Below are 23,606 nucleotides of genomic sequence, written 5' to 3'. Positions count from 1 at the left end.
AATACGAGCAGCGAAAACTGTAATGCCTTTTATCTGCTCTAGAATGCGTAATTTGCGAAGTTAGGGCATTTAATCGTTATGATAGTGTGAATGTAGCTGATAGCGTAAGGAATAGAAACCACGCACACAAAGGCCAACCCTTTCTCTACCGGAAAATGGGGGTAACCGAAGCTTCTACTGCGTGCACCTGACCTTCGTCACGGTTAAGTAACCCACTGGTAGCGGTGCCGGATTGCTTCGGCCTCCCGTTACCTCAGCTCGTGATCTCGTTACTGTCGGATTGCCTGGGCTCGGGCGGCTCGGGAGACACCGGTACTATTCGACATCCGTTCCAACGTGCGGCGCTGCATGCTCCGGCATGCGACATACGATCGACATGTGTGCACAGCGCAAAAGACGAAGACTGAAAGGAAGACACAACACATGCGCTAGTACTAGTTTATCAGGCGCTGCTTTGCAGAACAGGCACACATTCGAGGTAATTTTACTGAACTGGCGACTATTTCATGTCAAAAAGAATTGTAGCCTGCAAGAAAAAGAAAAAGACGGAGAGAAACCGGCCCGCCGGCGCCGCCACTGTGGAGGGAACATCAGAGAACGTCACATGCCAGCCGCGCTGTCATTGGCTGCGGACAAATGACGGCGCGGTTGCCGGACGCGTCGGACGATGAAAACCTGCCCGGTTTGTGGTATGCCGGGCGTCCGATCCGCGCTTCGGCACGGCAAAACGCCTTGATTCCGGCTGCCGTTCCGGCGCGTCGGAAGCCGGATCGGACCGCGCGTCTCTCGCTTAAAAAGGCTGAATCGGCGCGCCAACGGCGAGCCCTTTCACGGGCGAGTTCTCGTCGCCGCTCGTCGAACGATGCCCGTTCCTCGGGGGCCGTTCCATCCGTTTTTCGAGACTGAATTGAACGGAAACGAAGCCGGCAAAGCACGCGCGAAACCCTTTCCTGCTCTTTCCCTCCCCGGCTGAAGCGAAACGGCTTTGATTGGTAGCGCGCATGGCGTGAGCGCGCGCCTATGCAGCTGGAATCCTCGTTAATAACTCACGCTCCGGCGCCGGCGCAGCTGTTAACTCTTCAAACCGCCCTTCCCCGCAGCTGCTCTGGGAGCAACTGGTTTTTGCGTGATCACGACAACGCCACTTGAGAGCCAATACAAGCTTCGCTTGAAAAAAAAAAAACTGATAGGAGAGAATACCCTTACGATCAGATTTATGCATACCTATAAGGATGCATAGGGCTCCATAGAAATGCATGATGAAGCCATGATGATAGAGTTAGGCCAACTTGAAGTTTGGGGGTGGTCCAACTGAAATTTCAGGGTATGCTTACGCATACTTGGACAACTCCGGTGGAGTTTGCATACTTTTGTTCATTCTATCGGGTGCTAAAGGTTAACTAAGCAAAACGCACTCTTTAAAAACATATGCGCCACTTTCTCCGCCATCTTGCCCATATTTAACATGGAGGCAATGCCGTTTTCTAACACACAGCCAGAGCACTGGCCACTTATAATGGACGCCGAGGAGAATCCAGGAAGTGTCCACTCATCGGTCATTGGTCACTGCTTGTAGGGACGTTTTTCTTGTTTAACAGCATATACATATATTTGAATGAGAAGAAGGGAAATCGAAGAATGGCCTGATTTATATTAGTCATTGTCATTCATTAGTCAGTGGCTTGTGGTATGATATATATATATATATATATATATATAATAACTAGCACTCTCAGGGTTAGTTCTAGTAGTAAGACATAAGTACCCCTGAAAGGGGATGGGAAAACGACGCCGCGGTAGCTTAAATGGTAAGAGCGCGCGTAATGCGAATACATGGGATCATTCCCCACCTGCAGCCAGTTGTTTTTAATCTATTTGCATTTCAATTAATTTATCATTTATTTAATTCAATCAGTAAGTACAACTAATTTCCCGTATGCTGTTGTTGGTGTCCTTGTTGGCTTTTGATTATATATATCTATATATATAGTGGTGATTAAGTTATATAAAACAATATATATGCGCAAAACATGCACACATATACGTGTGCGTGTTTTTCACATATATATTGAATCTCAATAACGCACACTAATACTTAACGTTATTCAACAATAAGTCAACATTTAGTCAATGGATTTACTGTTGTCAAGTGCTCCAGAATTTTATTGAGCTGTTGTGTATGTTCAGTAACTGTTGTTTCATTATTGAAATGATATTCAATCCACAATTCCTCAACAACCTGTCAACAATACTTCAATACTTACTTTTGTAAGGGGATCATAATGATGGCAAAACGACCATGGAAATAGGAATGGAGAGCCGCGACTGTCGGTATGTGGTGTATTTTAAGCTTTCTTGCTTGCTGTTGCTGTTGAACAAGCTCGGAAATGGGGTTAAGCTGCGCGTGCTCTTGCAGCGTTGGTATAAGTGGTAGACAAGGGAGGCCCATAGGACTTCTATTGTTCACTCCAAGTTTTTCCCGCTTTTGATAAGCCAGTCATAGAAATTGCGCTCGGCATTTAACGCGAGGCTGCAGGAGGAAGCGCACGAGGCAACCATGCACCTACGTCAATGCAAGCCCTACTATACTTGGCGCAACTCTGCGAATCAGGGGAACAGTTTCAGCGAATGTTTTGCTGATCTCCTCATGCTAGACCAGGACTGGTTAAATTACAGGCCAAAAGCCCGCAGCTCTTCACTATCAGGAATTAGCGGTGAGCATGTGCCGAGTTGGAAGTCGCTATTGCAAACTCGCTGCCAGGTTTATTGACGTGTACGTAACAAGATTTCTGCGTTGATAACAGGAGAACAGCGGTCTGCACGTATTCGTGAAGGACATCGAGGCCTTCTGTAGTTGTTGACTGTGTATCTCAGACTCTATGTGAGTAGACTCCTGCGTGCCATCACCACTATAAATACATCATAAATGTTATGTCCTGCACTTTTCAGGCTAGCACTGTGAAGGCAATGCTAAAAGCGGTGCCAGAATGAAGCCATGTGGTACTCCACGGATTTATGTGAAAGAACCGAATGCTTTTCGGTCCACGCATATGAAAAATGTTTGGCAGCATAAGAATGAGCACACTATTTTCGCCCCTGAAACGGGAAACTGAGTGTTTACATGTTTTTTTAGGGTGGTCTCATGTTATACATTATCATATCTTTGCGTATGTCAGTAGTCACCACAGTGGGCGCCAAAGTAACTGTAAGGTGAGATAATGACTTTGCCTACCAGCATAGATACACCATCTGTCGTACAAAAGCACAGCCTAAATCCGATCTGAGCTGGGTGGTACTTATCGTTGTGTTCGAGCCAACATGAAAGTCAAGTAGACAGCATTCACTCAAGTTGCAGATCGTTGGTGTCAAAAAGATTGGTGGGAAAACTTCAAAGTTTATGACGGCTTGCCTGGTTTAGCTAGGGAGTATTTTCACTCACGTGGGAGACATCCCTCGATCTACCCACTATTCGTGACCCGGAGCAAAGTGCCAATGGCCTCACCTTCCAAGCTCTTAAATAGCTCATGTTTCTACTTGCAAGGTTTCCTGTTTGCAGTAATACAAACATTTTAAGTACATGTGGAACGCACACCTGACAAATCAAGCATATATTATAAACCATTGTGGGCATTAAATGTTTTCATTGAGGTATTACTCTTATGTTCTGTATGTTACTGTTATCACCTTCCTAGAAAGATGTTCTTACGGTACATAGTAAATATTCGCGAACGTTGCCGTCACTTCACTGTGAGAACACATCACAATACATATACTGCAGACATGCCGTGAGCGCTTTAGTAGATTCTTGAAACGCACGCGATCACAGCAGATTATTCTGGAGTGTACAATCTAACTACATCGAGTGGTGTTATGTGATTCGACTATCGCAGAGAATGTTCGCCACAATCGTCACCTAAGTTATACTTTCTCTTCTGAGCACATAGTTGTCCAATAAATAGTTCTACATCAGGATCATGTAACAGTTATGCTCCAGCCGTCTTCGCTTTCGTGCTTTGTGTGGCCTGAGGGGTGGCCCTCCTCCATCCTATGTTATCACGATGATCGGCCAGGTATGATCGATAGATAGTATGAAAAAAATTGAATAAAATGTAATAGTTCACGACATTATTTCAGCGTCTTGATCTTGTTCATCATTTCGGCTAGTGCTTCTGCCGGTACAGCGCGGGCACATCATGACGTTCAATTCGTACCTTGTCCAATTGGAGTAGGAGTCGAAGCAGACCTATCAAATTCGGAATCGTCGCCGCCTTCAGCAGGGTCCACTGCGCACATATGTAAATTAGGCATGTATTTCCAGGTGACAGCATGCATGTTATCACGATGATCTTCCGGTTATGAAGTATGGATAGTAAGAAAGAAATGGAATCGAGTGAAAGGAATCATTACATAATGCAAACGTCTTGTTCTTCCTATTTAACATTTTGGCTAGTGTTTCTACCGGTGCATCCATGTACATCGTGACGTTCAATTCGTACCTTGCCCAAGTGGAGTAGAAGTCGAAGCAGGCAAATCACGTACGCAGTGATGGCCGCCTTCAGCAGGGTCCACTGCGCACATATGTAAGTTACGCATGTATTTCCAGGTGACAGCAATGATACTGAGCCATGGTTCTTTTTTCTGGTAAAAAGTAAAAACAACAAATCACAGCAAGTTTGTCAAATAAGTTGTTCTAGACCACTATGATGCAACTATACATATGTTTTCGTTTTCTCCCTTTCAGTGGCTCGACGGGTGCTGCTGCTCACTTCTATGTTATCACGATGATCTTCCAGTTATGAAGTATGGATAGCAAGAAAGAAATGGAATCGCGTGAAAGGAATTATTACATAATTCAAACGTCTTGTTCTTCCTATTCATCATTTTGGCTAGTGTTTCTACCGGTGCATCCTTGTACATCGTGACGTTCAAGTCGTACCTTGCCCAAGTGGAGTAGGAGTCAAGGCAGGCAAATCACTTTCGTAATAATGGCCACCTTCTGCAGGATCCACTGCGCACATATGTAAGTTATACATGTATTTCCAGGTGACAGCATTCATACTGAGATATGGTAATTTTTTCTATTGAAAAGTAAGAACAACAAATACTAGCAAGTTCACAATGATGTGCAGTTTGTGAACGGTGGATGGTAGGAAAGAAATAGAATCGAGTGAAAGGAATAATTACATACTGCAAACGACTTGTTCTTTCTATTCATCATTTTGGCTAGGGTTTCTACCGGTGCATCACGGGTACATCGTGACGTTCAATTCGTACCTTGTTCAACTGGAGTAGGAGTCGAGGCAGGCAAATCACCTTTACAATGATGGCTGCCTTCAACAGGGTCCACTGCGCACATATGTAAATTACGCATGCATTTATAGGTGACAGCATGCATACTGAGCCATGATTCTTTTTTCTGGTGAAAAGGAAGAACAACAAACCACAGCAAGTTTGCCGAATAAATTATTCTAGATCGGGATAATGCAACACATGTTCGCATTTTCTTGCTTTGAGTGGCTCGAGAGGTGCTCCTGCTCAGTATATTTTATCGCAATGATATACCATGTGTGAACGGTTGATGGCAAGAAAGAAATAGAATCGAGTGAAAGGAATCATTACATAATAACAACGTCTTGTTCTTCCTATTCATCCTTTTTTTTTTGGCTAGTGCTTCTACCTGTGCAACACGGTTAGACCATGAAATGCTTATCTATTCGTACCTTGCCTAGATTCAGCAGGAATCCAATCGGATAAATCGAACTCGAAAGGATCACTGGCTTCAGCAGGGTCCACTGCATAGATAAATCAGCATGACAGCATACATACAAAGCCATGTTCTTTCCTTGGTTAGCAGTATGAACACCCAACCACAACAACTCAGCCACAGTAAGTTGCCCAATATATAGTTCTAGAGCGAGATCATGCAACAATTCTATCCCAGCTGTTTTTGTTTTGCGCTTTGTTTGAATCGTCTGCTGCCCGTAATGAGTCTAATATGTTATCAGGATAATCGGACTGTCGTGAGAGATGCACCATAAAATTGGAATACAATCGAGTGAAATGAATCATTACATAATACCAACATCTCGTTGTTCCTATATTCATTATTTTGGCTAGCGTTTCTACCAGTGAATCACGGGTACATTGTGGCGTTCAATTCTTACCTTGCCCAAGTGGAGTAGGGGTCGAGGCAGGCAAATCACTTTTGTAATGATGGCCGCCTTCAGCAGGGTCCACTGCGCACATATGTCAATTACGCATTTATTTGTAAGTGACAGCATGCATACTGAGCCTAGGTTCTTTTTTCTGGTGAAACGCAAGAACAACGAACCACAGCAGGCTTTCCGAATAAATTGTGCTAGATGGCGATAACTGTAACTATTACATATATTTTCGTTTTTTACTTCTAGTGGCTCGCGGGGTGCTCCTGCTAAGTTCTATGTTATCACGATGATCTGCCGGTTGTGAACGGTTGATGGGAAGAAAGAAATATAATCGAGTGAAATGAATCATTACATAATACCAAGATCTTGTTGTTCCTATTCATTATTTTGGCTAGCGTTTCTACCTGTGCATCACGGGTACATCGTGGCGTTCAATTCGTACCTTGTTCAAGTGGAGTAGGAGTCGAAGCAGGCAAATCACTTTTGTAATGATGGCCACCTTCATCAGGGTCCACTGCGCACATATGTAGATTACGCATGCATACTGAACCATGGTTCATTCTTCTGGTGAAAAGGAAGAACAACAAACCACAGCAATTTTGCTGAATAAATTGTTCTAGATCGCATAATGCAACACATGTTCACGTTTTCTTTGAGTGGCTCGAGGGGTGCTCCTGCTAAGTTCTATGTTATCACGATGATCTACCGGTTGTGGACGGTTGATGGCAAGAAAGAAATAGAATCGAGTGAAAGGAATCATTACATAATACCAACGTCTTGCTCTCCCTATTCATCCATTTTTTGACTGGTGCTCCCGCCTGTGCAACATGGTTAGACCATGAAATGCTTCTGTATTCGTACCTTGTCTAGATTCAGCAGGAATCCAATCGGATAAATCGAACTCGAAAGGATCACTGGCTTCAGCAGCGTCCACTGCATAGATAAATGAGCATGACAGCATGCATACAAAGCCATGTTCTTTCCTTGGTTAGCAGTATGAACACCCAACCACAACTGAGCCACAGTAAGTTGCCCAATAAAAATAGTTCTAGAGCGAGATCATTTAACAATTCAATCCACCCGCCGTGGTTGCTCAGTGGCTATGGTGTTAGGCTGCTGAGCACGAGGTCGCGGGATCGAATCCCGGCCACGGCGGCCGCATTTCGATGGGGGCGAAATGCGAAAACACCCGTTTACTTAGATTTAGGTGCACGTACGTTAAAGAACCCCAGTTAGCCGAAATTTCCGGAACCCTCCACTACGGCGTGCCTCATAATCAGAAAGTGGTTTTGGCACGTAAAACCCCATAATTTAATTTTAAACAATTCTATCCCAGCTGTTTTTGTTTTGCGCTTTGTTTGAATCGTCTGATGCCCGTAATGAGTCTTATATGTTATCAGGATAATCGGACTGTCGTGAGAGATGCACCATAAAACTGGAATACAATCGAGTGAAATGAATCATTACATAATACCAACATATTGTTGTCCCTATTCATCATTTTGGCTAGTGTTTCTACCAGTGCATCACGGGTACATCGAGACGTTCAATTCGTACCTTGTTCAACTGGAGTAGGAGTCGATGCAGGCAAATCACTTTTACAATGATGGCTGCCTTCAGCAGGGTCCACTGCGCACATATGTAAATTACGCATGTATTTATAGGTGACAGCATGCATACTGAGCCATGATTCTTTTTTCTGGTGAAAAGGAAGAACAACAAACCACAGTAAGTTTGCCGAATAAATTGTTCTAGATCGGGATAATGCAACACATGTTCGCATTTTCTTGCTTTGAGTGGCTCGAGAGGGGGTCCTGCTCAGCTAATATGTTATCGCAATGATACACCATGTGTGAACGGTTGATGGCAAGAACGAAATAGAATCGAGTGAAAGGAATCATTGAATGCCAACGTCTTGTTCTTCCTGTTCATCCTTTTTTTTTTACTGGCACTCCTGCCTGTGCAACATGGTTAGACCATGAAATGCTTCTGTATTCGTACCTTGACTAGATTCAGCAGGAATCCAATCGGATAAATCGAACTCGAAAGGATCACTGGCTTCAGCAGCGTCCACTGCATAGATAAATGAGCATGACAGCATGCATACAAAGCCATGTTCTTTCCTTGGTTAGCAGTATGAACACCGAACCACAACTGAGCCACAGTAAGTTGCCCAATAAATATAGTTCTAGAGCGAGATCATTTAACAATTCAATCCACCCGCCGTGGTTGCTCAGTGGCTATGGTGTTAGGCTGCTGAGCACGAGGTCGCGGGATCGAATCCCGGCCACGGCGGCCGCATATCGATGGGGGCGAAATGCGAAAACACCGGTTTACTTAGATATAGGTGCACGTACGTTAAAGAACCCCAGTTAGCCGAAATTTCCGGAGTCCTCCACTACGGCGTGCCTCATAATGAGAAAGTGGTTTTGGCACGTAAAACCCCATAATTTAATTTTTAACAATTCTATCCCAGCTGTTTTTGTTTTGCGCTTTGTTTGAATCGTCTGATGCCCGTAATGAGTCTTATATGTTATCAGGATAATCGGACTGTCGTGAGAGATGCACCATAAAACTGGAATACAATCGAGTGAAATGAATCATTACATAATACCAACATCTTGTTGTCCCTATTCATCATTTTGGCTAGTGTTTCTACCAGTGCATCACGGGTACATCGAGACGTTCAATTCGTACCTTGTTCAACTGGAGTAGGAGTCGATGCAGGCAAATCACTTTTACAATGATGGCTGCCTTCAGCAGGGTCCACTGCGCACATATGTAAATTACGCATGTATTTATAGGTGACAGCATGCATACTGAGCCATGATTCTTTTTTCTGGTGAAAAGGAAGAACAATAAACCACAGTAAGTTTGCCGAATAAATTGTTCTAGATCGGGATAATGCAACACATGTTCGCATTTTCTTGCTTTGAGTGGCTCGAGAGGGGGTCCTGCTCAGCTAATATGTTATCGCAATGATATACCATGTGTGAACGGTTGATGGCAAGAACGAAATAGAATCGAGTGAAAGGAATCATTGCATAATACCAACGTCTTGTTCTTCCTGTTCATCCTTTTTTTTTGACTGGTACTCCTGCCTGTGCAACATGGTTAGACCATGAAATGCTTCTGTATTCGTACCTTGACTAGATTCAGCAGGAATCCAATCGGATAAATCGAACTCGAAAGGATCACTGGCTTCAGCAGGGTCCACTGCATAGATAAATCAGCATGACAGCATGTATACAAAGCCATGTTCTTTCCTTGGTTACTAGTATGAACACCCAAACACAACAACTCAGCCACAGTAAGTTGCCCAATAAATAGTTCTAGAGCGAGATCATGCAACAATTCTATCCCAGCTGTTTTTGTTTTGCGCTTTGTTTGAATCGTCTGCTGCCCGTAATGAGTCTAATATGTTATCAGGATAATCGGACTGTCGTGAGAGATGCACCATAAAATTGGAATACAATCGAGTGAAATAAATCATTACATAATACCAACATCTTGTTGTTCCTATATTCATTATTTTGGCTAGCGTTTCTACCAGTGAATCACGGGTACATTGTGGTGTTCAATTCTTACCTTGCCCAAGTGGAGTAGGGGTCGAGGCAGGCAAATCACTTTTGTAATGATGGCCGCCTTCAGCAGGGTCCACTGGGCACATATGTCAATTACGCATTTATTTCTAGGTGACAGCATGCATACTGAGCCTTGGTTCTTTTTTCTGGTGAAGCGCAAGAACAACGAACCACAGCAGGCTTTCCGAATAAATTGTGCTAGATGGGGATAACTGTAACTATTACATATGTTTTCGTTTTTTACTTCTAGTGGCTCGCGAGGTGCTCCTGCTAAGTTCTATGTTATCACGATGATCTGCCGGTTGTGAACGGTTGATGGCAAGAAAGAAATATAATCGAGTGAAATGAATCATTACATAATACCAAGGTCTTGTTGTTCCTATTCATTATTTTGGCTAGCGTTTCTACCTGTGCATCATGGGTACATCGTGGCGTTCAATTCGTACCTTGTTCAAGTGGAGTAGGAGTCGAAGCAGGCAAATCACTTGTGTAATGATGGCCGCCTTCATCAGGGTCCACTGCGCACATATGTAGATTACGCATGCATACTGAGCCATGGTTCATCCTTCTGGTGAAAAGGAAGAACAACAAACCACAGCAATCTTGCTGAATAAATAGTTCTAGATCGCATAATGCAACACATGTTCACGTTTTCTTTGAGTGGCTCGAGGAGTGCTCCTGCTAAGTTCTATGTTATCACGATGATCTACCGGTTGTGAACAGTGGATGATAAGAAAGCAATGGTATCGAGTGAAAGGAATCATTACATAATACAAACGTCGTGTTCTTCCTATTCATAATTTGTTCATATCTTGTTCTTTGTGCTTTCTTGTGCTTCTGCCTGTTCACCACGGCTAAACTGCGAAATGATTTTGTATTCGTACCTTGACAAAATGTAGTAGAAGTCATATCAGGCAAGTTGAATTCGGAATGATGACCGGGTTCAGCAGGACCCACTGTGTGGATAAATCATGCGCGTATTTCCAGATGACAACATGCATGCAAAGCCGTGTTTTCCCCCCTGGTTAGTAGTACGAATACCCAACCACAACAACTGAAACACAGCAAGTGTGTCCAATGAGGAGTTCTAGAGCTTGAGATCATGTAACGATTCTATCCCAGCTGTTTTCGTTTTTGTGCTTTGCTTGAATTGATTGGTGCTCCTAATGAGCTTTATCTGTTATCACGATGAATGGGCTGTCGTTAAAGGTGAATGATAAGAAATGAATAACATGATTGTGAACCGAATCGTTACATTATGCCTACGTCTTGTCCTTCCTATTCATCATTTCGGCTAGTGTTTCTACCCATGTGCCGTGGCTAAACTGCGAAATGCTTTTTTTATTCGTAACCTGACAAGATGCAGTAGCAATCAAAGCAGGCCAATCTAAATTAGAATGACTGCCTTCAGCAGGGTCCCTTGCACAGCTAAAATCATCCATGTATTTCCTCGTGACAGCATGGACACTGAGCCTTCTTTATTTTTTTTATTGCAAAGTATTTTTGTCGAGTTCAACCCACTTTTCTGTAATTGCTATGTGGCCGGTATGTGACCCTTGGCAATTTTCATGGGCCAATCGCGAGGATAGTGCAGTATCAAAATCGGGGCCGTTCCAGTGTGTGTCAGTGCTATTGCTGGGTGTGTACCATTCTTCAATTAACCTCTTTGACGCCAACTTGGATATGAGCTACTGGATATGTGCGACTGGGGCCACAGTGTATGTGCAACTGGGGCCACTAGGTATGTGTAACTGGGTATGTGCTACAAGGTGCATTGCCACAAGGTGCCACAAGGTGCCACTGGTTATGTACCGCTCTTCAATAAAAATCTTTGACTCCAACTTGGGTCTCTAAGTATCCCAACTTTTACGTAATCGTGACGACATCTACGTAGATGTCAGCTGCAGATAAATCTGCTTAAAATTTTTTTCTACTATAAAGTAAGACCAAACCACAACAATCGAACCACAGCAAGTTTGCCGAATGAATTGCTCTAGATCGGAATAATGCAACTATTCTCTTTCATCTGTGTTCGTTTTTGTGCTTTTTGTCGCTCAAGGGAGGCCCCTACTTAGTCCTATGTCATCACGATGATCGGCCGGTCTTGAATGATGGATGGTAATGAATATAATTCTAGGGTTTACGTCCCAAAATCGAAATTTGATTATAAGACACGCAGTAGGGAGGTGCTCCGGATTAATTTTCACCACTTGGTGTTCTTTAAGTTGCACCCAAAGCGTGGTACACGAGCGTTTTTGCATTGTGCTCCCATCTGAATATGGATGTTGCAGCCGGGATCGAACCTGCGACCTGCAACGCCATAGTAGGTTGCCGCGGCCGGTATTGGTGAATAGTAACAAATAACTAAAATCGAGTGAAAGGAATCATTGCACAATGCCAATGTATTGTTCCTCTTATTCATCCTTTCGCACCCCCCCCTCCCCCCCGTCCTTCATGTTTCTGCCTGCATGTGCACTATAGTTAAACTATGAAATTCTTTTCTATTCGTACCTTGCTCAGACGCAGTAAAAGTGCAAGCAGACCTATCAAATTTATAATGATGGCCACATTCATCAGGGTCCCCTGGGCGCATACATGACACGGAGCCGTGGTTCTCGTTTCTGGTTAAAAGCATGAACACCAAACTACAACCTAACCACACTAAGTCTACCAAATAATTAGTTCTAGATAACGTTGATGTAATTATATATTCCAGTCGTTTTCATTTTTACAGCGGAGTTGTTAAGGGCTACTTTCCCTACTATCGTGTCCGCGTGTAGAAAAAAAATTCCGAAAATAGTTCCATGCCGGGCCGGCGCGCGGCGGAGGTGACGCAGCCGTTAAGCACTCCCCATACGTAGGTCGATCCTGAAGATAGTACAATCCCGGGTAGACCCGCGGTGGAAGTGAAACAGGCGTTAAACACTCCCCATACGTGAGACGTGAGCCGATCCGAAAGGTACTGCAATGCTGGGCTGACCCTCGGCGGAGGTGAAGCAGGCGTTAAGCACATCCCACATTTTATTCTTTAGAATTATAACAGAACTGCCAGCGTAACAGCCATGAAAACTAGCCTTTCTCTTCCATCTCTTGTGGCTCGACGTAAAGTTTCCCGTTTATCATTATTTCACAAACACATTCACCATGCAACACTGCATGATGTATTCATTCATACTCGACACTACGTATCCCGTCGCATCGATCATTCTTACAGGGTTCACGTTCCTTCTTGCAGCGCAAATACATTTTCCCAGTCCTTCGTACCTCGGACGTCACTGGGGTAGAACCGCCTTCCCGCAAACATTGTATCCATCAGCGATAATTCCTTGTTTCGTGATGCCTTAGGCATCGTTACTTACTAGATGGTGGTTTCATGTACCTGTACATACTGTATTTTTTGTAATAACTATTTCCCTACTCGATGTATTCTTACCGAATTATTTGTCAAATTGTACTTTTTATGTTGTGGAGTTTTTCTCATGTAACTGCTGATCATACCTGTAACCCACTCCCCTTTGTAAAGCCTTGACAGGCCTTGAGGGTGTAATAAATGAAATACAATTAAATACGTGGGCCGATCCCGAAGATAGTGCAATGCCGGACCGACCCGCGGCGGAGTTGCAGTTCGCCATTCGGGGGCCCACATACACAGCTTCACTGGTCATCCTTTTTCACGGTGCGGAAGGGCACTGAGTTTTTGTTCTCTTGAGTGGTGCTCCTGCTCACTCCTATGTGTTATCGGTGGTCGTGGGTGGTGGTGGTAACGGAAAGGAATATAATCGAGTTAAAGAAATATATCGATCATCATCATCATCATCATCATCATCATCATCATCATCATCATCATCATCATCATCATCGTCATAATAATAATAATAATAATAATAATAATAATAATAATAATAATAATAATAATAATAATCACCACCATCATCATCATCATCAGCCTGGTTACGCCCACTGCAAGGCAAAGGCCTCTCCCATACTTCTCCGACTACCCCGGTCATGTACTAATTGTGGCCATGTTGCCCCTGCAAACTTCTTAATCTCATCCGCCCACCTAACTTTCTGCCGCCCTCTGCTACGCTTCCCTTCCCTTGGAATCCATTCCGTAACTCTTAATGACCATCGGTTATCTTCCCTCCTCATTACGTGTCCTGCCCATGCCCATTTCTTTTTCTTGATTTCAACCAAGATATCATTAACTCGCGTTTGTTCCCCCACCCAATCAGCTCTTTTCTTATCCCTTAACGTTACACCTATCATTCGTCTTTCCATAGCTCGTTGCGTCGTCCTCAATTTAAGTAGAACCCTTTTCGTAAGCCTCCAGGTTTCTGCCCCGTACGTGAGTACTGGTAAGACACAGCTGTTATAATCTTTTCTCTTGAGGGATAATGGCAACCTGCTGTTCATGATCTGAGAATGCCTGCCAAACGCACCCCAGCCCATTCTTATTCTTCTGATTATTTCCGTCTCATGATCCGGATCCGCAGTCACTAGAGAGTTTTAGCAGTGCGTTTACGATCCGCTCCGCTCAGACCGGCCTATCACAACAATTGGCACGCAGCCGCTCAGCAAAACGCTACCGGGAACACTGACGCGCGTGCGCACAGCTCACATAGCGGCAGCGGAACGTGGGACGCTGACCACGTTCCGCTAGGAACCTGATTTAGCGGTGCGTCAGGGGGCGTGTAGTTGCTTTCGTAATCGTTTCACCACCAAGCTGAGAGCACGTCAGTGGCGTCTTTGGGAGACGCGCTTGTTAGATAAGCGAAATCAATGTATTCGATGCAGCCACCGGTGCGCGTGAAACGTGTGCAGAGCGGAGCGCAAGCAAACGCTCTGCTAGAACTGTCTACTACCTGTCCTAAGTAGATGTATTCCCTTACCACTTCCAGTGCCTCACTACCTATCGTAAACTGCTGTTCTCCTCCGAGACTGTTAAACATTACTTTAGTTTTCTGCAGATTAATTTTTAGACGTCCCACCCTTCTGCTTTGATTCTCCAGATCAGTGAGCATGCATTGCAATTGGTCCCCTGAGTTACTAAGCAAGGCAATATCATCAGCGAATCGCAAGTTACTAAGGTATTCTCCATTAACTCTTATCCCCAATTCTTCCCAATCCAGGTCTCTGAATACCTCCTGTAAACACGCTGTGAATAGCATTGGAGAGATCGTATCTCCCTGACTGACGCCTTTCTTTATTGGGATTTTGTTGCTTTCTTTATGGAGGACTACGGTGGCTGTGGAGCCGCTATAGATATCTTTCAGTATCTTTACATACGGCTCTTCTACACCCTGATTCCGCAATGCTTCCATGACTGCTGAGGTATCGACTGAATCAAACGCTTTCTCGTAATCAATGAAAGCTATATATAAAGGTTGGTTATATTCCGCACATTTTTCTATCACCTGATTGATAGTGTGAATATGGTCTATTGTTGAGTAGCCTTTACGGAATCCTGCCTAGTCCTTTGGTTGACGGAAGTCTAAGGCGTTCCTGATTCTATTTGCAATTACCTTAGTAAACACTTTGTAGGCAACAGACAGTAAGCTGATCGGCCTATAATTTTTCAAGTCGTTGGCGTCCCCTTTCTTATGGATTAGGATTATGTTAGCGTTTTTCCAAGATTCCGGTACGCTCGAAGTCATGAGGCATTGCGTATACAGGGTGGCCAGTTTCTCTAGAACAATCTGCCCACCATCCTTCAAGAAATCTGCTGTTACCTGATCCTCCCCAGCTGCCTTCCCCCTTTGCATAGCTCTCAAGGCTTTCTTTACTTCTTCCGGCGTTACGTGTGGGATTTCAAATTCCTCTAGACTATTCTCTCTTCCATTGTCGTTGTGGGTGCCACTGGTACTGTATAAATCTCTATTGAACTCCTCAGCCACTTCAACTTTGTATATCGATTATACAAACGTCTTATTATTTGTGTTCATTACTCCTTCCAGTGTTTCTGCCTGTGAACCGTTGCTACACCGTGTCATGCAGCTGAATTCGTACCTTGCCCAGATGTAGTTCAAGGAGGCCGAGCACTTTTAGGACAGCCTTTAACAGGATACAATGTGTACATAAAACATCACACGTGTATTTCCCAGTGATAGCAAACGTACTGAGCCATCGTCCTTCTTTAATTTGAACTATGAACATTGAACCATGGGAGCAAAAAATAAGATACTGCGCACAGACTCGCTCAAAACTCAGGCAAACTGTCATAGCAAATTGTCAAGGTGCATGCATTCCAGTGGCTGCTACTGCTTCATATTCGCAACATGCTATTTTAAATGTAGCTTCACGAAATAAAGTTAGAGGGCTGTGCACTTTGAGCGTGCTAGTCAAACGTTCGACTTTGTCAGAGGCTCTAAAAGGAAAGCAGCATACTTATACAAGAGATAAAGCAAATTGAAGAAATGTGATTTTAACCTCTGCCAGTCACGTGCGATAAACTAGACAGGAGCACAAGACGAATGATGTCCGCTCTCAAGCGATGGGAACTATATATATATATATATATATATATATATATATATATGAATACAGTGCCTGCAGCGCTGACGCATACACTTAAGGGGAGGTGGGCAAGCATTGTATATATACAGTACAAAGTGCTATGATTAGGGACACTCTCGTGGCACCTTTTCTAAAGCTGCTGACTGTCCGCAACAGAAAAAAAATTGACGCAGAAACTCCACTGGAGTTGCCCAAGTATGCGTAAACATTCTGCCGCTTGCTAATCTCCACGCAATCCGGTGTCATTTTCAATCTTATCAAACTTGATCCGACCAGTATAAATACTTATCAGCCCTTATCGGTCGTTATCAACATTATCGGACCAGATATGACTCTTATCAACCTTATCGCAATCGATCCGATCCTTATCAACCTTTATGTGTTCTTATCAAACTTATCGGACATGATACGACCCTTATAAGCAATTATCAGTCCTTATTAACCTTATCGGACTCGATCTGACCCTTGTCGATCCTTATCAGCCTTATCAGAAATAACTGCTTCAATCATTATAAGCCCTTATCGCTTTTTAGCACTTATGCATCCTTGTCGAACCATTATCAACAGTGATGAGACCCATATAACTCCTTATCAACCTTGTCAACTCATTAACTGCTTATCTGTCAGTGATGTGTGACGCGAAGCTTATGAGCCCTAAGAGATCGATGTCATTTCAGTCGGTAAAAGAATGCCCCTACGGAAAGCGCATCCCGCGACCACTGAAATGCGTCGGGGATGTAGCGTGTTTGGCATTATTTTTGGCGAAGTCGTAATTTTCCTTATGTCTACAATGCTCCAAGTAGGCTCTACACGTGGATTTAGAGATCGATTTTTATCCCACTATCACCAAATCTCAGCAAAGCCGTCATAGAAACTGTTCTCCTTTGACACTAACTCCTTCAAACAGTTTTGTACTGCTGGTTCAGCACATTCATATGGTTCAGATATATTCACCTTCTGCAAGCGTGGTTGCTTAACTCTGTGGATATGACACTCGGCTTCTGAGCGCTGGATCGTAGATTCGAAACTTTCAACCGCCAACGTTTTTACAGCGAAGCTGTTTATGGCAAGGTTCTGGCGGATCTCGTCTCCTTGGACATAGACCAACAATTTTTTATACGTGGGCTGATCCCGAAGATAGTGCAATGCCGGGCCGACCCGCGGGGGACGTGCAGTTCGCCAATAAGGGGCCCACATTCACAACTTCGCTGGTTATCCTCCCTCACAGAGTGTAAGGGCACTGAATTTTTCTTTCGAATTTATTTAGCTTTATACAATAATTTCGTTACAGCGACCCGTCTTACATGACAGACGGACGGACGGATGGGCTTCTTCGTTGGATAGGCATAGAAATGCTTACGCATTAAATAATTATACAGAAACACCACTGGGGTTGTCTAAGTAGGCGTAAACATTGTGCCATTTGCTAATTTCCACGTATACGACCCTACGCATGTTATTTACCGCGATTGATGAAGCTGTAGACGGTTCATAAATGTATGCTTTAGTGGCCTTGTAATCTATTTTAGCTCTTGATCCGACCAGTATAAACCCTTATCAACCTCACCGGTCGTTATCAACCTGATCGGACTCGATCTAACCCTTATTAAGCTTTATCGGTCGCTATCAACCTTATCAGACTCGATCCGAGCCTTATTGCAGCGGAAAATTCCATTCAAGTTTCCTTCTTCCTCGCCTAGCAGAATGCGGAGTAATTGGTACGGGCTCTCTGATCGCGGTCGGACCTAGGGCGCCGAAAACAGTTTTACGTATCAATTATATATGCTTGTCTTTGGCCCGTAAGCAGTATGATTTTTTTTTGTCCAGTGCATGCTTAAAAAAAAAAAAAGAAATGGCGCGGTAGCCTAATTAGTGGCTACATAGTGGATATGGCGTTGCGCTGCTAAACTCGAACTCACGGGTTCAAACGAGGTCACGGAATTCGATGGGAACGAAATGGAAAAACACTTGTTTACTTTTGTTTAGGTGCCTTTTAACCATATCGCCAGACGCAAAATGCCAGAAATCGTTTATTAATAATAATAATAATAATAATAATAATAATAAAGAAGGTAGCTGCGTCCTTCGGCTTTTTTCTAGGGGTGTAAACGAAAGAAATTATTCTCGAGTCTGATTTCTGAAGAAAAGATGTTACGCTTATCTTATATTTCATACCTAAATGTAATGCCATTCCCAACTACGTCCGCTCAACTATGCAGCTTCTGTATTCGTAAACGGCTGCTTTCAGTTATTCGGTGCACTATCATAAGGACAATGAGGAAGCAATTAAAGGAACGACAAGCCTCAAGTACACGTAGTGATATTTGTAGATCTGCTGTGTTCGTTGAAGAAGATAAGTGTGGTACCACATTGGTATCACGCAGTTTTAATGGTTTGCAGACATGGTGAGACTGTCAAAAAATGTCTTCCTTGCCTGAATCAAGTTTGCAGATTTACAGGCTGCCCCCATACGGCAGAGCCGATTGTTCAGCAGAACCGATGAGAACCCGTGCGTTAATTTTATCAGGAACTGGTGCGCCTCTGCGCAACAGTCACGACTCTCCAGCAGCAGAATCGTTTCAAATAAGAGTCCTCACTTGCATCGGCCCCTCGCCTACGAGACTTCAAAAGTGCTGTTCCGCGTTGCATTCGAAGAGAAACAGCTACTCGATATTTTTTAATAACAAATTCTGAAGTCGAATACGATCTGAATAGCAAATGTCATTCGATTAGACTAGATGTTTCTACTTTATTTGGCCTGCTCGCACGTTGAAGGAGATCGCCAGACAAGCTACGAAGATTACTTTGGTAAAGACTTCCCGGTCTCCCCGATTCAGTCTGAGTACAGAGACAATCTCTTTTCCCTAACACTGTTGTTCATATTAACGTCCAATAATTGTCTTGATTCATTTTCTGGTAAAGTCGATTGGTTCACCTGAGGCTGGTGCAGCTTTTAAAAGAAACACGCTTACTCCAGTAGGGAGTTTTCACTTTTTCAATCAATGCATTTAGAATATTTGGTAATTTTTCCCTTACAAGTATGTCGTGGATATGCATGTCTATGTATCCTTAGATTTACCTAGAAGTGCATTGGTCATCTGCACCTCTTCGCGCCACGCAGTTAATAAATCTGGTTTATTTCACTATAATATTGTTTTCTTTGATCATTGTTCCTGATCAATATTCCATCAACAAGAAGCGTGCTTAAAATGACACGATATTAATAAAATTTTCTTACGTAGCTTCATGTTGCAGATAGGCGGCTTCTGTGGCAAAAATTACGTGTTACTTGTAGAAAACGATGTTAAAAAAGCAGTTCACCTGGCTAAAGCTACAAGTACCGGCCGACAAGAGTCGCGGGGGCACCAAAGCCAGTAAAGCCATACAAAATTTTACTGCACAGACTTGCTGCGAGAAAACTGGGCGTCCGCCAGCATCCGCGCAACGAATGCGCGCTCGCTAGCAGATGATGCACTTGACAACGACCTCATAATTGAAGACGTCACGTTGCATAACCCATGCCTCAAATATATATACGTAGCAAAAAAGTGTCAATATAAATTTGCAGTTGAAATAGAGCTCCATATAGTAAGAGCTACTCGTGCAATCGGTCTCAGCGCCCGCAGCGAACTTACGCTGAATATGCCGGGAAGCGCGTATCCGCCCCAATCCAGTTCGCTCGATCGCAGCGCCCTCGCACAATTTTTTCACACGCGGCGCCTCAGTGGCAGAGCGCCGTTAGGCACGCTCTACCATTGTCTATACTGGTATGTTCCAATTCTGGCCAGCATCGGAGACATGTAGTCTACGTGGACCATAGAGTTTCCTACAATGACGTAATAGTTCTGCGGAAACCCGGAAAGTGGAGAGAACTAACTAATTAAGGGGAAATGAGACATCCACCCAATCGTAGCAATTGCTACAAAGGAAACTCATACGGGTTCGGCGGAAAAAAAAACCCTCATAGTTGAAGAAAAATTCGTCCTGGTCCGGGGCTCGAACCCGGAACTACCACCTTTCCGGGGCAGCCGCTCTACCATCTGAGCTACGGGTGAAGTCGAATTTGTCAACAACTCGAAGCAAAGGCAAGAGTTTGACGTAATAGTTCTGCGGAAACCCGCAAGGTGGAGAGAATTAATTAATTAAGAGAAACGTTTTCTTGGGCGCAAACAACCTTCCTGTCAGCTTTCCGAGCGTCCTGTATAGCCGCCATCTTGTTTGGAAAGGAAAATAGCCTTCATCGTTTTTTACTTCGATGCTGTCTTATTTGACTATGGATAATTTGACGTCTTCATGAGAATTGGAAAGAGATTTAAGATGGCCACTGTCGACTTAGCCGTCTAGTTTGCCGTCTACGGCGAGTATTGGAACACAGCCACAGCATGCAGTCAACGCTGTGGAGGCTAAAGATATTTCTTGCAGTTCGCACTTGGATATAGTTCGACGTTGTTCTTTTTTTTTTCACCGCAATTGTTCGCAACTGTTTTTTTTTATATAGGTTCATATTGGAATGAAACAAGTTTTAATCCTTACAAACAAACACAATGTGGTATACGACTGCTAATGCGTTGTTTTACATCATTTTGTATGTTTGTTCTTTTCTGGTTTTTTATTTGCAACCCGTCGCGAGGAGCCTCACGTGCATGCTCGCGCGAGCGAACGCTATTGGCACGCAGCGAAGCATGAACGGGATGCCCAGCGAAGCATAGACCGAACGTGCGGAGTGATAACGTCTCTTGACCGAACTCCTTGCGTAGCTTCCACATCGTTGACTGCTATGTGTGGAACGGAGTATAGTACACTAGACACACGTCAGAGAGACATCAGCGATGACAAGACCACTGGGATCGAGAAACCTGTTACCTGCAATCCTAGGCCTAAGAGCACCCAAATAAAGAAGTGCAGTCGCCGACGTTCCACGAAAGAAATTTGACTTACACATGGGCGAGAATGGCGTAGGCGGTGCTTGATCCAAAAACGGCATCTTGCGTGGGCACCGGTCTCTTGCTCTTGAGCATTTAGTATTATTTCATCAAGTCCGTTCTCGTTCGTCTTTGTGCACTCGTTCGAATTTTTGCACTCGTTCTCTAGCATGCACCTTTCACGGTGCGCGCGACGGCACAGCGAATCAGAGATCGTCTCGTGCGCCGGTTCACGTGTGCTGCTGTCCATCACGTGCGAAGCTCGTGCCAGTCGGCGCTTTGAACAGCGAAATAGGATTGTAGACGCCGTGGCGCGTTTTTCACGATACCTCGTTAGCTATGAAAAGAAAAAGAAGGAATTGAAGTTTCAGAGATAGCGCACGAGAGAATTCTCCTTCTTCGTCTTCTTCGGTCGAGTTTACTGGTGCAACAGTAATTAAAACTATCTTGCGCCTAGGACGACGTTTAAAAGCTTAACTACGAAGATAAAACTACTTTCAGCGCAGTTACATTGTACAAGCGTTTTCCAGTGGCACCATCGAATGTTCTATGAGCAATAGGGACCGTGCAGCACCAATAGGGGGCGCGTCAGTGCCACCAACGGCCTGCCCTGCATTGCATTGCGTGTAGTAAACCGTACTTGAGTGTTAGTAGGCGCAGCTCGATGTGGGAGACCATGCATTAGCTGCCTTCACAAGCCATGCATTCTCCCGTGAGCGCTGACGAGTGTGGTGTTCAGTCGATGTGTAAAGCGTGTTGGCACGGCATTGACCTCAAGAGCTAAAAACAATTATAATGAACCGAAATTGTGCAACGTATACTGTGTTGTGTGCTGAAGTGCTCGCTTCTACTGCTAGTACGCGTAATGTGTTTCTAAAGCTGGTAGAAGATGCTTGCGATCAGGTTATCATAGATGTTAGTACTTTAGGCACATCAGTGCTGCCGTAAACTAGAAACGTGTAAGCTAAATTGCGACGGCCGCAACGCTATCCTATAGTTGGTGCAAATCGGCGCTGCCTTGATGCGGGCTTGCAACGCAAAGTGTGCATCGCAGTGCTTGCAGGACGCACAGTATACATAGCGTCAATGGGAACACGGGCACAGCAACTAAACAAGCGTAAGTATCAATGCGACAGCTTTAAAGGTACGGACAACTGGCCAGAATGTGTCGTGAGACGTTGATGGAAATGAAATTACCATGACTTATAGTGATAGAATCCAGCACGCTGTTCGCGATTTAAGTGGAAATTTTAATTTTAAATTGGCAAAGCAAGTCTCAAAAACCGGTAAGTGGTGAGACCTGGCGGCGAAATCTTGGTACTTCGGATGTATTCCATGCGATAACTGCACGTAAGTCGACTGCTATTAAAATTATTGCTTAAAATTGCAGTTGGTATATTATTAGACACTCGAGCATTATTCTATGCTTCGGAAACCAAGACGCACGCGTGGTGTAGTGATCGGGCGATCCTTCAGAGCGGGGGATGCCACCCCTGCGACATGTAGTTGTCACGCCTCATCATTCACTTCAAGGTAGCTCGCTTTAAGACAGCAACGTCGTATCTCCTGACTGTCACGAAGAGCCCATCAAGGCCGTCTATGGTCGGCCGTTCACTCCGTGACAGAACTCCGGTCACGGATGAAGCTGTTATGGGAAACGAGCCGATGGCCTCGTCAAATGGCGTATTGTACGTCCACGCCGGAGTTGAGGTCCATGCAAGGCTACAATTCTTCACACCTGTCAGCAGCCCGAATTGGCCTGTCCACGCCGGAGTTGAGGTCCGTGCAAGGCTGCGCTTCTTCATACCTGTCAGCCGCACAAGTTGGCACGACCACGCCGGAGACCGAGTCAGTATACGATCGGAGTCAGCGTACGCCCCCCCCCCCCCCTCCCTGTTTGTGCCCAGTTATGTGCGTGCGTTTCCGACCAAGTTCCCTTCGGAAGGAAAGGGCAACCGACTTCCGGATTGGTGGGACCTGAGGTCATCGGTCTCCTGACGCCGGATTGGTGGAAGCGACGGAACAATGACGATGCAGGGCATAAAAGCGGACCCAGACGGCTGTGAAGGGAAGAAGGGGACGCTCGGAAACAGTGAGACACTTGGACATGCAAAGACGCTATCATAGTGTGCTACGATAGTTGCAGCCATATTAAAACTCAATCATGTACTCTTTTTTTAATATAATCCTTTTTTTTTTCGTTCGCTTAAACGTCGCTCGGAACCCTTTCTCCCGGCACCTGGTACGGCACCATCCATGGCAACTTCGTTGGCCGCACGGACCCCCGACTTCGCGACAGTGGCTGGCAGCTCATGGGATCGGTTGGCGTTGGCTACATCGGTGTAATGAGTGATGAGTGTTTGCTTCTCTTTTCGCCAGACTCATTAGCACAGACAGTCGGTAATGATGTTCGATGTTATTGG

At 44.5% G+C, this 23,606-nt stretch overlaps 1 protein-coding gene and 1 long non-coding RNA gene across 4 annotated transcripts in view; both read right to left on the bottom strand.

Moving 5' to 3' along the window:
* Positions 1-9,882, bottom strand: part of LOC126547228 (uncharacterized) — a 134,449-nt gene extending 124,567 nt beyond the window's left edge. For 2 of the 3 annotated variants that reach the window (XM_055062815.2, XM_072288265.1), the window contains exons 1-13: positions 9,753-9,881; positions 9,309-9,380; positions 8,862-8,933; positions 8,166-8,237; positions 7,722-7,793; positions 7,026-7,097; positions 6,607-6,678; positions 6,165-6,236; positions 5,721-5,792; positions 5,275-5,346; positions 4,937-5,008; positions 4,497-4,568; positions 4,212-4,283 (exon numbers count right to left, since the gene is read on the bottom strand). In XM_055062815.2, coding sequence (XP_054918790.2) covers positions 4,212-4,283; positions 4,497-4,568; positions 4,937-5,008; positions 5,275-5,346; positions 5,721-5,792; positions 6,165-6,236; positions 6,607-6,678; positions 7,026-7,097; positions 7,722-7,793; positions 8,166-8,237; positions 8,862-8,933; positions 9,309-9,380; positions 9,753-9,834 — 946 coding nt within the window. In that variant the 5' untranslated portion in view covers positions 9,835-9,881. Of the gene's footprint in view, positions 1-4,211; positions 4,284-4,496; positions 4,569-4,936; positions 5,009-5,274; positions 5,347-5,720; positions 5,793-6,164; positions 6,237-6,606; positions 6,679-7,025; positions 7,098-7,721; positions 7,794-8,165; positions 8,238-8,861; positions 8,934-9,308; positions 9,381-9,752 lie in introns of all 3 variants that reach the window. The other variant, XM_072288266.1, reaches the window with a different exon arrangement.
* A 269-nt stretch (positions 9,883-10,151) lies between these two features.
* On the bottom strand, positions 10,152-21,327 carry LOC140215265 (uncharacterized). Its single transcript, XR_011892223.1, has 3 exons — positions 21,200-21,327; positions 10,633-10,704; positions 10,152-10,266 (listed from the first exon to the last, which is right to left on the bottom strand). It is a non-coding gene; the product is annotated as an uncharacterized lncRNA (long non-coding RNA).
* Positions 21,328-23,606: the final 2,279 nt, after the last annotated feature.

Source organism: Dermacentor andersoni, chromosome 1 (assembly GCF_023375885.2).
Source record: "Dermacentor andersoni chromosome 1, qqDerAnde1_hic_scaffold, whole genome shotgun sequence".
NCBI classification, from domain to species: domain Eukaryota; kingdom Metazoa; phylum Arthropoda; class Arachnida; order Ixodida; family Ixodidae; genus Dermacentor; species Dermacentor andersoni.
This window is presented reverse-complemented; position numbering and strand designations above follow the sequence as displayed.